The 12796-nt window shown below is 49.5% G+C and overlaps 1 protein-coding gene across 2 annotated transcripts in view; it reads right to left on the bottom strand.

Moving 5' to 3' along the window:
- CCDC60 (coiled-coil domain containing 60) overlaps positions 1 to 12796 on the bottom strand; it is a 123328-nt gene that overhangs the window by 59082 nt on the left and 51450 nt on the right. For both annotated transcript variants that reach the window (XM_036014934.1, XM_036014933.1), the window contains exon 2: positions 7513 to 7592. In XM_036014934.1, the coding sequence (XP_035870827.1) occupies positions 7513 to 7592 (80 nt within the window). The remainder of the gene's footprint in view (positions 1 to 7512; positions 7593 to 12796) is intronic.

The raw sequence follows: 12796 nt of genomic DNA, 5'->3' as shown, positions 1-12796 counted from the left end.
CTTCACTTCGCCTGCATGCAAGGTATTGACTGGTATATAAATCCACGATCTGAAACCATTCTGGGGCTTTGAGGCAAGTCTTACATCTAGGGGAGGGGCAGTGGGGAGAATCAGGCTTGAACTTCTAAATGAGGAAGTTCTGTGTTACAGGCTACAGGTGCGGAGGTGCTGGGTGTTGAATGATGGAATGTAGAAGCTACTGAGAACAGTCAATAAATGTCTGAGGCCAAGAACCATTTTTCTAGCTGTTTAGATTCACTAATTAAAGTCAGCCTCATTCATAAGGGGATTTGGGTCAGGTCTGTTTCTCTTGCTGGTCTCTTACACTTCAATCTTCTATTTGAATTACCGATTTTGCCGTGTATAATGTGCATGTTTTTGCCCAAATCTTTGAGGGACAAACAAGGATGCATATTATATACATGGTTATAATGATTTCACACCATGGGTATAATTATCCTGTGCATAATGTGCACCAAAACGTGAGTGCACATGATACACAGCAAAATACGGTAATGTGTTATTATAGATACCAGAGTCTTCTTTTGAGTCTTCTAATTTAGAGATGACAAGCAAATTTCACCCCATGCAACAACTCTAATTGATAGCAGCTGCCTGGAGTGCCAGGGTTACAGAAATGTTGAGATCAAGTCTGGGTTCAAATGGAAAGAGTGCTGTGATCCATTAGTGATGTCTGCTTTGGGCACAGGATAGAGGAGCACGGGTACATGTCCATCTATCATTCTGGACCTGACTTTTAACGAATTACTAGTTTCATGGCTTCTCGTTTCAAAAAAGTTGGGAGAATCTCGGTCTACCTACGAGCTCAGACTCAAACCATATCTCAGAGTGAATGACCCTTATAAAACCCCGTTACCTCAGAAAGCACCCCAAGGAGAGGGGTGAGAGGGTAAAAGTGCCATGTTTCCTCTGATTTCTATACCTTTGTGGGCTGAGAAATCATTTTAGTTGGCTCCTTAGCTGGTAAACCGGTTCAGCTGAGAGGGGTTTGCTGTAAGTGGACATGTGAGGGTGACAGAGGTTACGAAAAGTCTCACAGGAATCCAAGATCAAGAACCTCATAAAGAGGAACTGGAGATTTTCTCCAGAAGATAGCTTCAGGAACCCTCAGTGGCAGGAGTTCGAAAGTCTTTAAGTTGGGTATTACTCAAGGACTTTCTTCTCCTGTGCTTGCTCCTTTCTCCCCGAACTTCCCCTTGGGCTTCTTCCCCCTCTTCCCTCTATTTATAGCATCTGACTGATCACCCATAGTCCTTTTACCCCGACACCTTCGGCTTCCACACAGCCCTCCCTCCCTCACAGCCTTGCAGCTTCCGCTCTCACTGCTACCTGCCTGATTCTCCACGTCGTTCTTACTTTACATTCCCAAGGGTGGCTTCTACAGGTTATCTTTGTGATACTAGCTCATGTCTCAAAGGCTTGCTCAGATTGGCTCTCTGACTGTGGGAGAGGGAAAAGTGACCCCAAATCTCTACCCTGTGCCTCATCTATGACTGATTTTAGCCACAAGACTACATATAGTGGAAGTGAGGTGTTGTCAGTTCCTAGCCTAGCACTGAAGAGATTGCACACACGTCCACTCTCAGAGTCCTGCTACCCTGAGAACAAGCCCTGGCTAAACTGCTTGAGAACGAGAGACCATGTTGCTTTGGCGAAGGCTGCCCTAGACCTGACTTTGGCCGCCGGCCCTCCAAACATATGAGGGAGCCTGACCAAGATCAGCAAAGTCACCTACCCAACTCTCAGCTGATGACAAAAGCTCAGGGGAGCCTAACTGAGACCAGAGAACCTCCCAACTGAACTGGTGACTCATCATCAGTAATACAAGCTTATTGTGAGTCACTGAGTTTTTGAGGTCATTTGTTATGAGGCAATAGCTAACTGATACAATGACTTCAAATCTCTGAACTTCTCCGAGTCTCAGTTTTCTCTTCCGTGAAATAGGTCAACAAGATCTTTCCTGCCTCCCTCAGGGAAGATTTTTTAAAAATGTTATGCAAATAGAAGCATCAGCAAATATTTATTGAGTGCCTACTTTATGGCTTCTCAGGATTCATAGGACAGACTGACTCTGTTGTAGGGCAACCTTGTCCTGCCAGCCACTGGCCATTCACCAATGAACCAGAGTGGACAGTCCTGCTGGACTGGCAGCATAGAAGGGAGAGATCAGGAGGCTCACCTCAAGGGCCTGATGGAGAGAGCAATGGACCAACCGTCTCATCAACAGGTTTCTATAGAAACCGTCTCCCTTACTCACTTCCCCTGCACATTAATATACAGGCTTCCCCCCTTATTGTTAACTGCTGTGTTCTTGGGATGGACAAAAGAATTAATTCGTCTCAAGGCATGACAGTAGACATGGTATAATCTAGGCTGTGACAGATTTTACATCCCAGGGAGGGAGGCAGAGATGAAAGCATGTCATTGCAGCACGCTGATCCCGCCTCCTCCCTCATCTCCCGCATCCGGCCCATTAGCTAGTCCTGAGTCTGTCCACTTCTGCTCGGTTCACGGCTGTTTGCCTGATCCAAGCCACTGTCAGCTCTTTCCATACCCTCCCAGCTGGTTTCCACACAGCAGGTGGAATGATCTTTTATTTATTTTTTTAAAATTTTTTTTAGAGAGGGAAGGGAGGGAGAAAGAGAAAGAGAGAGAGAAACATCAATGTGCGGTTGCTGGGGGCCATGGCCTGCAACCCAGGCATGTGCCCTGACTGGGAATCGAACCTGCGATGCTTTGGTTCGCAGCCTGCGCCCGATCCACTGAGCTATGCCAGCCAGGGTGGAATGTTCTTTTTAAAAAAACACATTCTATCCTTGTCTTGTTCAGCTCCCTCCAATGGGCTCTCATTGCGCTCACACTGAAACCCCACACTTCCCACCACACCCCCACGGCGCCAGGCATTGTGCCATCTGGCCCTCGCCCGTCTCTCTCATTTCACACGCCGGCCTTCTCCCCCTCTCTCACTCTGTGCCAGCTACGCCGGCCTTCCCTCTGTTTCCCCATTTCCGTCTTGTTTCGACTTCGGCACCCGCCCACCTATTGTCCTCTGAACTACTCTCTGCATACCACCCCCGCCGACACCTTTGGTTCCTTCTCACCCACCATTCAGGTGTCGGGTCCCAGGTACCCTCTACAGAATGGCCTCCTCTACCCGCTCTGACTAAAGCAGCAGAGATCTCCCTGTCACAGGCTACAGCATCACCTTGTGTTATACTCTTCATGGTCTATAGCCAACACCCTCCCCCCCCCAATCCTCCCTTTCCTGCTGGTGTGTGTGTTGTCTTTGCCCGATTTTAACACATCATTGCCTCTCATTTGCAGGAACCTTGTCTGTTTTGTCACTGCTGTGTTTTCAGTATACACAACGATGCCAGGTGTACCCTGGCAAGACCCGAGACTCAAGAACTATTCGTTGAGGAAAATGAATGAGCACAGAAAACCAAGGAGGAACCAAAAAGTGCCTAACTTCACACAGAGGAAATAGCTTCTTCCTTTGCCAAAACCCACCTTTGTTATTTCTAATTGCCTTGCCTCGAACTGTCTATCAAATGTGGCCAGAAAGCAAAGTCTCAGACCTCACACACACTTACGTAACCTGCACCCTGCCACGGTCCGCTGGGGGAGGGGGCATTGCTCCTCACCGTTCATTTGCGATTGCCGGTACCTAACTAAACATTATCATGGGTAAATCATGGCTTCAGATTCGACTTTTCAGTTGTTTAGCTGCAGAAGTTTTTTTTTCTCGTAAAACACTCCCAATAAAAAAAACACCAGCAATTGTGGACGAAGGTACGTTGTTGGCTTCCGACGGTCACCGGGGGTCAAAGAACTGGGCATGCGCAGACGCGCTGCTGTCAACTGCGGCGGCGGGGAGGAGTTCGGCGAGTAAGGGCACAGCGTGCGGCTTAGCGCCGCCGAACATCTGGTGGAACAGGCGTGGGGGGAAAGCAGTTAGAATTTTATTCTTTTTAGCAGCGTGTTAAATTGGCCATGAAGCCAGGGATGGTGCGATTGAGTTATAAGAGGGCTGAAATATTAAATAAAGTCTAGTAGGGAGTCAAGGTGTTTGGCCAAGTTCTAATAGAAGGCAAGGCAAGGCAGATTTGAAAAACATTAAGTGGAAAAGACATCTTCTTTGCCAAGAATTTGGCTCATTTAAAACTGGGAGACTGGGGCCATGGTGTTTGCATCTCTATCAACAGGTGACTTTCCTGCCCCCCCCTCCCCCCACGCCTGGGAAAACAGGGTGTTTCTTTTTGAAGGGGAAGCGACAGGTCCTGTGTTGGTGGGACCCAGCAGAGTGGCCAGGACGGAATGTTTTATTATCATTTCTTGTTTTCCTGCTTGTGGCTTTTAGGTCTGGCCTTTCCCACACTCTCTGTCCGTCATGTCCGGGCCTTGGACAGACTAACCTGTTCAAGCAGGATGTTCAAGGTGAGCTAGTTTCAGAGCCAGGGTCAGCGCATCTGTCCTGAGAGACAGATTCCTGCCTGTCAACTCGAGGTGGGCAGGAAGAAACCCTGTCTTTATCACCATTTAACCAAGACCCCCCTTTCCCACTGGTTAGCAGGAAGTTCAGCGTTGGTCATTTTCCGGGGCGGGGGGCGGGTCATGTGTCCTGGGATGTTCAACAGCCATGTCTGGGGTGGGGAGGGAGACAGGTAAGCCTTGCTTTGTAGCATTTGCTGGGTTTCTGTGACGTAAATATTCCCTCCGTGCTGATTTTGAGTTGCCGTACAAGGCCAATGAATGTCGGAGGTGGGAAGAGATTTGCGGCGGCCCCGCTGATACCGTTCCCACCAGGCAGGTACTTTGACCAGCAGTAACCTCAAGGGCGAAGGTCACAACAGTAAAATGTAGGAAATCATCAGGAAGCAATGAGTTTTGAGTTTTTATTACCTTTGTGTTAATATCACCTATTTCATGGTAAGTTTATGTAATTTACTTTTTAACAACAGCTTGTTTCATGATGGCTTTCAAGTTTCCTGAAATTGAGCACTAGGCTCTTCTTACAAGCTGGTCACCTCAGGCGGGGTTGAGTGTGACTTGGTATCTGGGACTTAACACAGATACGAAAGCATCTATTGGTACCTCTCCTTGTCAGCTCTCGTCTACTGTAAAGAGTATTGCAGGCACTCAGTTCCCAGGCTTGGAGAGTCTGGGATGTGTTTGTAGCCAGGAATCTGGGCTAGAATCCCCTACCTCGAGGGTGATGATGTCCCGCTGTTTAGAACCGACCTGGTCGTGATGGCTGTGCATGGTTAGTGTCTGTTCTGACTGACCAACGCCAGCACGTGTAGGTGGTTCTGTATTTCGACCCTCACTCCGATCCAGTTCCCCTCTGCACCACGCTCTCCGAAGCCTGGGCTATGCTCCTCCAGGCACAGCGGCGGAGCCAAGCACAAATCCCATCGGGAGGCTCATCATCAGCCACGCGCTCCTCCGTGTCTGCTGCCCAGCATGGGTGCGACCCCCACTCACAGGCCTCCTGGCTTCCTGGCTTCTGCCCTCCCTGGGGGTGTTCCCCCGGCATCAGCCTCCAAAGCTCTCCAGCCTGCTTCGAACACGGAAGGGACAGTCTGTCCACAAGGAACAGAAGAGTCTGAGTTGGGTCCCAGCTCTCCGTTCAGACAGCCACGCAGCTGACGTGTCCTCCCCGAGCGTGGCTTCGTGGGAGACTCTGAGACTCAGGCCCGTCGGCCCCTCTCGAGCTGGAAACATCGTCTGCGGTCTTGTTTCACCCTCGAGTACTAGTGCTTTCGGGCTGTCGCAGAATACCGCATACGCAGACCGAGTGGCTTCAGCAACAGCAGCTGTTCGCGCAGTTCCGCAGGCTGGAAGCCCAAGGTCAAGGTGTCAGTAGGGTCGATTTCTCTTGAGGCTTCTCGCCTTGACTTGCAAAGGGCACCTTCTCTCTGTGTGTCCTCCATGTAGCCTTTTCACAGCGTATTTATATTCCTGTGTCTCTTCCTCTTATAAGGACACCAGTCCTATCGGATTAGGGCCCTAGTGTTATGACCTCACTTTATCTTGAATTACCACTTTAATGGTCCTGCCTTCACACGCAGTCACATTGGGGTTCGGTCTTCAATACATGAATTCTAACAGGGACACGATCCAATTCATAATGACTAGTTGAGCACTTGAAATACGTTCAGCCCAAATGGATATGTGCTCCAAGGGTCAAAATATACTCGATTTTTCACCATCATTTTTCGTCACTTTTCATTGTGTATCCAAAACAGGATACAAAGTCTCTCACGGTTGCTTTTTAAATGTTGATTACATTTTGAATGGTAATACCTTGGGTGTATCGGGCTAAGTAAAATGTATTGTTAGAATTACTTCCACCAGCCTCTCTTACTTTTTTTAGCGTGGCTACTCGAACATTTTAAACTGCCGTCATGGTTTGCACTGTGTTTCTGCCGGACAGTGGATGTCCAAACGCCTGCCAAGGGCTGACGCGGCCATTCCTCCTGTGGTCAGTGGGAGATGCCATTCTCCGGGGCCCTGCCCTGACCCCTCCCCTCGTCTCTTTCACCCCTGTCCTTCTCCCCACCTGCTTTGCCCACACCTTCCCACCTCCTCTCGGCTTCCGTTATGTCGTACTGCTGGACAGGTCACGGGGTGGGGGGATGTGGGTGAAGTGCGTCACTGTGATGGTCACTGTGGTCTGGCCCCGACGGGGAGGCGCAGAAGGTCAACAGACCTCGTGCTGCGGAAACACCCCCGTGAACACATCCTTGTGCGTTTTGTGCTTAAGAGGTCTGTATTTCCTCCTCTCCCTTGAGTTACTTGCCCGAGGCATCATTTATAATCCCACCTTGGATCATTCCAGCTCCTTGGAAGGAGTTGCAGGGAGGAAACCCAATCCCATCTTACCCTATAGGGATGAGTCAGCCGTGGCCCCCGACCTGAATGTGCTCACACTATCACTGTGGGAGGGAATTGGCGGGCCGGGGAGGGATGTGAACAGCACCGTATTCAAGGCCGCACCAGGGGCACTTTGTAGGCATCATTTCACCGAGGACAGTCTCACAACCCGTACCACATTCACTGCACAGGGTGAGGGGGGGACAGGGACTCGAGGAGGTTCAGTAACCCCTCCAGGGGCAGCAGGCTGGCAGGTTGCAGGGCCAGTATTTGAGACCAAGCCTGTCCGACCCTTGGCTGCCATGCTGTAGGCCTGGAGTGAAAAGAGAAGATACTTCTGGAGCATTTGGGAACTCTGTAGAGTTGGACTCACGGCCGGGAAGGAGGGCAGAGGGGATTCTAGGGAGGGACCGGCACGTGCAGGAGTGGGGCTGTGAGTCTGGTACAGGGACAAGGCATGAATCATCATTGCAGGGTTGCCCTCTGGTACGTCTTCTGGTTAATGTTCGGGGTTGGAGGGGGCACCGGGACCCGGCAAGGACTCGTAGGCACCACCCCACAGCCTCACCGCCCCGTCTGGCTGCCTATGGGTCATTCCGTGCTGGGCTCACCCACCGGCTTCGTCTAAGGTCTTTTTTGAGGTTTATTATTTCCTTCTCCATGTACTTGATGCTCCTCATTGGCTTCTCCAGGACCTGTTGGGAAGCAGAGAAGTGAAGGAAAGAAGTGTCAGTACGATTGCCACCAGCGCGGCCCCGCTGCAGGAGGCGCACCCGTTCCTCTGAGATGTCTGAGCAGGTCGGGGGGGTCTCAGGCCACACAGGGTCCTTTTCTGCATCAATGAGGAGCTGTGTGAGAAACAGCAAGGGCTTTGGAGCTGGAAAGACCTGAGGTCTGATTCTGGTTCTGTCCGGTGACCAGCTGTGTGACCTTGGACAAATTACTCAATGTCTCTGGGCCTCCGTTTGAGTGGCAGAACTGGGGCCTAATTCTTACCTTGTTGTGACAGTTAAACGAACTGTCGTCAGATTCCTGACTCATAGCAAGCGCTTATAAAATAGAGGCTCCTATTGTTAGTATTATATTCCAACCAGAGCAAAGCATTAAATGTTAATCATCCATGTTGGCGGCACAGGCGGCTGACTCGGAGGCCCCGAGCTCCTCAGTGTAAAGATGCAAATGTGCTTTCCTCCCCCTTGCTGCCCCCACCCCTCGGGCAGGGTTTTATGAGTGGATTTTCCAGGTAATTGTTTATGGGTTTTTCCTCCACTCATTTGCCTCGACTGGCCATCGGGGAAACCTCCCAAGACGTAAACTCATTACCCAGAAGTTGATAACAGGCCACCGTGAAGAAGAGAGTTAAATTAACCGGATTTTAACATAAAAATACTTTTCTCAGCCACCAGTTCGGCAAAACAATAGCAAAACTATTATCTGAACGATCCTGTCCTGAAATTAATTTCTGCAACGTTAAGGTTTAAAAAAAATAATACATGAAAGGAAATGCCAAGACCTTACGGGGGAATGCTGCCCGTTGGCTGTTCTGAAGGGCGGTTCCCTCAGTGCCCTGCGGATGCGGCCGCAGCGTGCCCGCCCTCGGGCCTCACGGTTCCACTGTCGTCAGGCGCCCGGAGGGGACAGCCCTGCGTGGGCCCCAAGGTTCATCCGCAGACTGTTCCCCGGGACGCTGCCGCTCGTAAGCGCCAACTCTTGGGAAGCCGCCGACACGTCTTAAACAATCGTGCTGCATCGAAGCAATAGAACGCCGTGCAGCAATTAAAGATAATGATGTGGGTGCGCTCATCGTTACACACGGAGATGTTTGCATCTTTGGGCGGGAAGGCCTGTCACGGAGGGGTAGGTATCGCGTGATTCTGTTTGTGGTTTTTTTGGAAAATGATCGGTGTGGATGCACGCATATCGAAAGATATGGGAAGCCAAGCCCCCCTGCTCCCCCACCAATGCAGTGATTCTCTCTGGGGCTGGGATTTTGGGCAAATTTTATTTTTTTCTTTGCTTATGTGAATTTCCTATTACTGTGCAATGAGTAGGAATCAACTGAATAACAGACAAAGAGAAAAGATTTCTTAAAATAAGCGGCCAGGTGAAGGTCAAGTACACCATGGCGGGTGTCAGTATTACATTAACCCTAACGATCAGAGGGGAGGACGGGCCAGGCACTCACTGACAGAGGTCATAACGGGGCTGCATGGGGAGGGGGGCGTGGTGTCTTCCCGCGGCACCCTCACTCACTGTCCTGACAATGAAAGTGGGCCGTGGCGCCTGCTTCTCTGGGCCTTTGAAGTGAAAGGTAAGGAGTGTCGTTGTAGGGAAGTTGAATGGTGTTTGCGCCAGGGTGGTGGGCTGGAGCTTGGAGTCCTCAGTGGAGGGAATGGACTGTCTGATTCTCGCCCATTTCCCTCCTGGTTCACCCAGGGCTGGGCACGGGCAGCTCAGATGAAGGGCCGAGAGTGCACGGCCGTCCCCCAGAGCACTCGTGATTGCAGCTCCTTCCCACCCACTGAATGAAGTGTGTAAGGGTCCAAGGGAAATGTCTGGGGTAGCCTTGAATAAGCTCAATGAGATATGAAACAATGTAATCATTTGTAAACTTCATCTCTTGAGCTATTATTAGAAATGACATAGGTAATACATCTTGCTCATCTCAATACACCGAAGTGTTTCAACTTGAACCCTGGGCTGAAAACAGATGGCCAACCTATCGGTTTTCATCTTGAGGGATGGATGAAATGGGTGGGGAGACAGACCTCCCAGGAGGCATGCAAGGATCTCCTGGAGGACTTTTACAAAGTTCTGTGTAATACACATTTGCCTTTTCTCACCCCCATTATTCCTTACCCCCCCTTTTTAATTTAAATTATTTATTGTTCAATTACAGTTATCCGTATTTTCTCCCCACCCCTCCCCTCCTTCACCTTCTCTCTTGATACCAGTTCCCTGGTTAGGTGGTGCCAGCACCAGGGGTACCACGGGGCCCTGAATGGCTGAAACCAAACAGCAGAGCCCATCCCTCATCACAGTGATTGGTCTGGGGGTGGTCATGTGACCCTGTTTGAGCTAATGAGATGCAAGCAGGCATTTGCCAGGGGCTTCGAGGAAGCAGGATCCCTAGATCTGTTCAGGAGCCTCACTGACTGTGATCAGAGGAGCAGACATCCATGGGAGCACTGGCAGCCTGTTTGTGACCATGAGGGGAGCCATCCTGCAGCTGAAAAAGCCGTGGGGAAACAGACGGGGGACTCAAAGAAAATGCCATCCCTGGAGCCTTGTCAAACTGGTCAAGCTTTCCTAGCACCTGGACTTTTCATGAGGTTTCCTTTATTGTTTAAACCAATTGGACTTGGTTTTTCTGTTTCCTGCAACCACAAGATCTTGCTTTGAAATATCTCCCCCCGGTGTGCCAAGGCAGCGGACAGATCAAGAATTACTTTAACCAGTTCCTCGTTGCCCTGCACTCCCCCTCTTGGGATGTCAGCATCACATGACCCTCTTCCGGTGCATTCTGTAGTGAAAGCTGAGAGACAGGCAGTGTTGAGATCAAACACAGGAAGTCAGGTTGCCTCTCTTTCTCATCCCGCTCTCTCTTTTAAAAGCACCCCATCAACTCTTTCCTTCAGGACCAAAGTGGCTTTCTTAAAAGATACTGTGAATTAAACATATTTATGAACAAAGGAAAAATGAGCGCGCTCACATCTCCCCGCCAGGTAATTTGAAAACACGTGATCAGAACCCTGCTTGAGGTCGTAGTCGTGTACCCACCACTCCGAAATATGTCTCAAGTTTCACCCGCTCCACGAAGAAACTGTGATGCTGTCCCAATTTCAAGCACTTCCCCCTCAAATCCCACCTTGTGTTAGTGGCCTGTGCACCAGGAATTCATGCCACGGGAAGAGAGTGAATTTGCATCGATCGGAATCGGCGCTGAACAATGTGTCTCGGCAAAGCCAAATTGTCTCCTCGCCTCGACACTGAACTTCAGCAGGACAAGAGCCTCCCCACAAGCCCTGCAATTATGCCGGCATTTCAGTGGATTCTCAGGGAAACCATTTTCATCACGGCCATTGTCTAATGACAATTACAGTGAGCCAGCAGTAATCACTGGCCCTGAGTGAGGGAGCTCTGCTGGTCAGGATGCGGGTGGATGGCATTTGCTAGTAACGTGTTTTAGAAGTTTACGGAGCTCCTGGGAAGCACATTCTCTACAACCTTGCTGGTTGGCAATTTCACCATGTGGATGACAGGCCTTAAAAATACATTTCCTTCTACCCCAGCAATTCCACTCCTATCCAAGGAAATTGTACAGTGAGGATGAAGAGACATCCACGAGGCTGTCTGTACCAGAATGCGGATAATAGTGAGAAACATCCGAATGTTCAGCAACAGGCACTGGGGGTGGGGGCACTGAGAACCAACGGTATACGATGCATTTGAACTTGGTGCTACTGTTTAATGTCACTGTCGATGTGTACTTGCCAATGTGGAAAGGGAATACAATTTCAAGTGAAAACACACGTTACAAAATATAAAGAACTTAGATCATAGAGAGTTTTAAGATTTATACTTATGGAAATCTGTAGGAATTTCTAAAACTTTATGTAACCTGATACAAATTGTGTTTTTTAAATTGACTGGAGAAAGAGAGGAAGGGAGAGAGAAAGAGAGAGGTGGGGGGACATCGGTTTGTTGTTCTGTTTATTTATGCATTTGCATTCATGGGTTGGTTCCTGTACGCGCCCTGTCAGGGTATCAAACCCGCAATGTTGGCATATGGGGATGATGCTCTAACCAACTGAGCTATAGGCCAGGGCCAAATTATGTTTTGAAATAGTGACAAATGGCAAGGTGTGTGTATAATTACAAAACAAGCGAGAAGTAAAGAAAGCAAACTGCCAATACCGATATTATCTCAGGGTGTTTGAATTACACATTAATAATTTTTAATTTGGGTTATCTTTCTTCCTAATTTTAAAATGATTTGCATATATTACTCCTGTAATAAAAGAATAGCGTCTTTCATGTTTATAAAGCAATTCTGACTAATTCTACCAATACAAGCAACGTGTAGTTTTTCATTGCCATTTTAAATTGTGTAACGTAAATGTCTGGAATGAAGTGAGTTAATAGTTTATTTTAATGCGCTGGCTCACGCGGGGTCTAGGCAGGAAACCAGAGCTCTGGCGGGTAGTTCAGTAGAAGAATTTACCATAGGGGCCCAGCTCCAGAGGTGTTGGAAGGGCTGAAAAGCCCCATAAGCGATGGCAAGACAAACCAGAAATGAGCAAAGGAAGGTTCTACCACCTCCCTGCAAGCCAGCTGGCAAGGGTGCCTGGGAAATGCAGTTTATGAGGACCAGCTCCCTGCTGTGGGGTGCAGGAAATGGAAATGAAGGTCAAGAACAAATGACTGTGGTTACAGCTCACGCAAATACCTTGGGTCCGGGTGCTGACCAGCTACTTTGCATTGCCAAGCTGGCTGACAGTTTTGCAGATGGGAACTTTGTACCCTCCTGACCTTTTGATCCTAAGCCTGAGATGCCCAGAATTTTCCATGGCTTAGAGGCATATCCAGAATTCTTTCTCCCTCCTCCCCACTCCTGCCCCAAGTCCAATTCATTAATGAGACCCGCGTGTCTGGGGAATCCAGAGCCCTCCCCCTTCCGCCGGCGTCTTTCCCCGGGAAGACCTGGGTGCTGCAGGTCTCTGTGGGCCGCCTCCTCCCGCATCAGAACGTGTGTCCCGGGGCTCACAGCCTTTGGGTCCCTGTTCCTGGTACATCAACACGGTGCTAAACATTTCCTTCCTCCTGGCACTGATGAATGGGTCTCCCTGCCCAGGTAACACATTTGCGATTCAACTCTACGTGTAAGATTGTATTCCGG

This window comes from Phyllostomus discolor, chromosome 13, assembly GCF_004126475.2.
Source record: "Phyllostomus discolor isolate MPI-MPIP mPhyDis1 chromosome 13, mPhyDis1.pri.v3, whole genome shotgun sequence".
NCBI lineage: Eukaryota > Metazoa > Chordata > Mammalia > Chiroptera > Phyllostomidae > Phyllostomus > Phyllostomus discolor.
The sequence above is the reverse complement of the archived record's forward strand: the minus strand, read 5'-3'. Positions and strand labels throughout refer to the sequence as shown.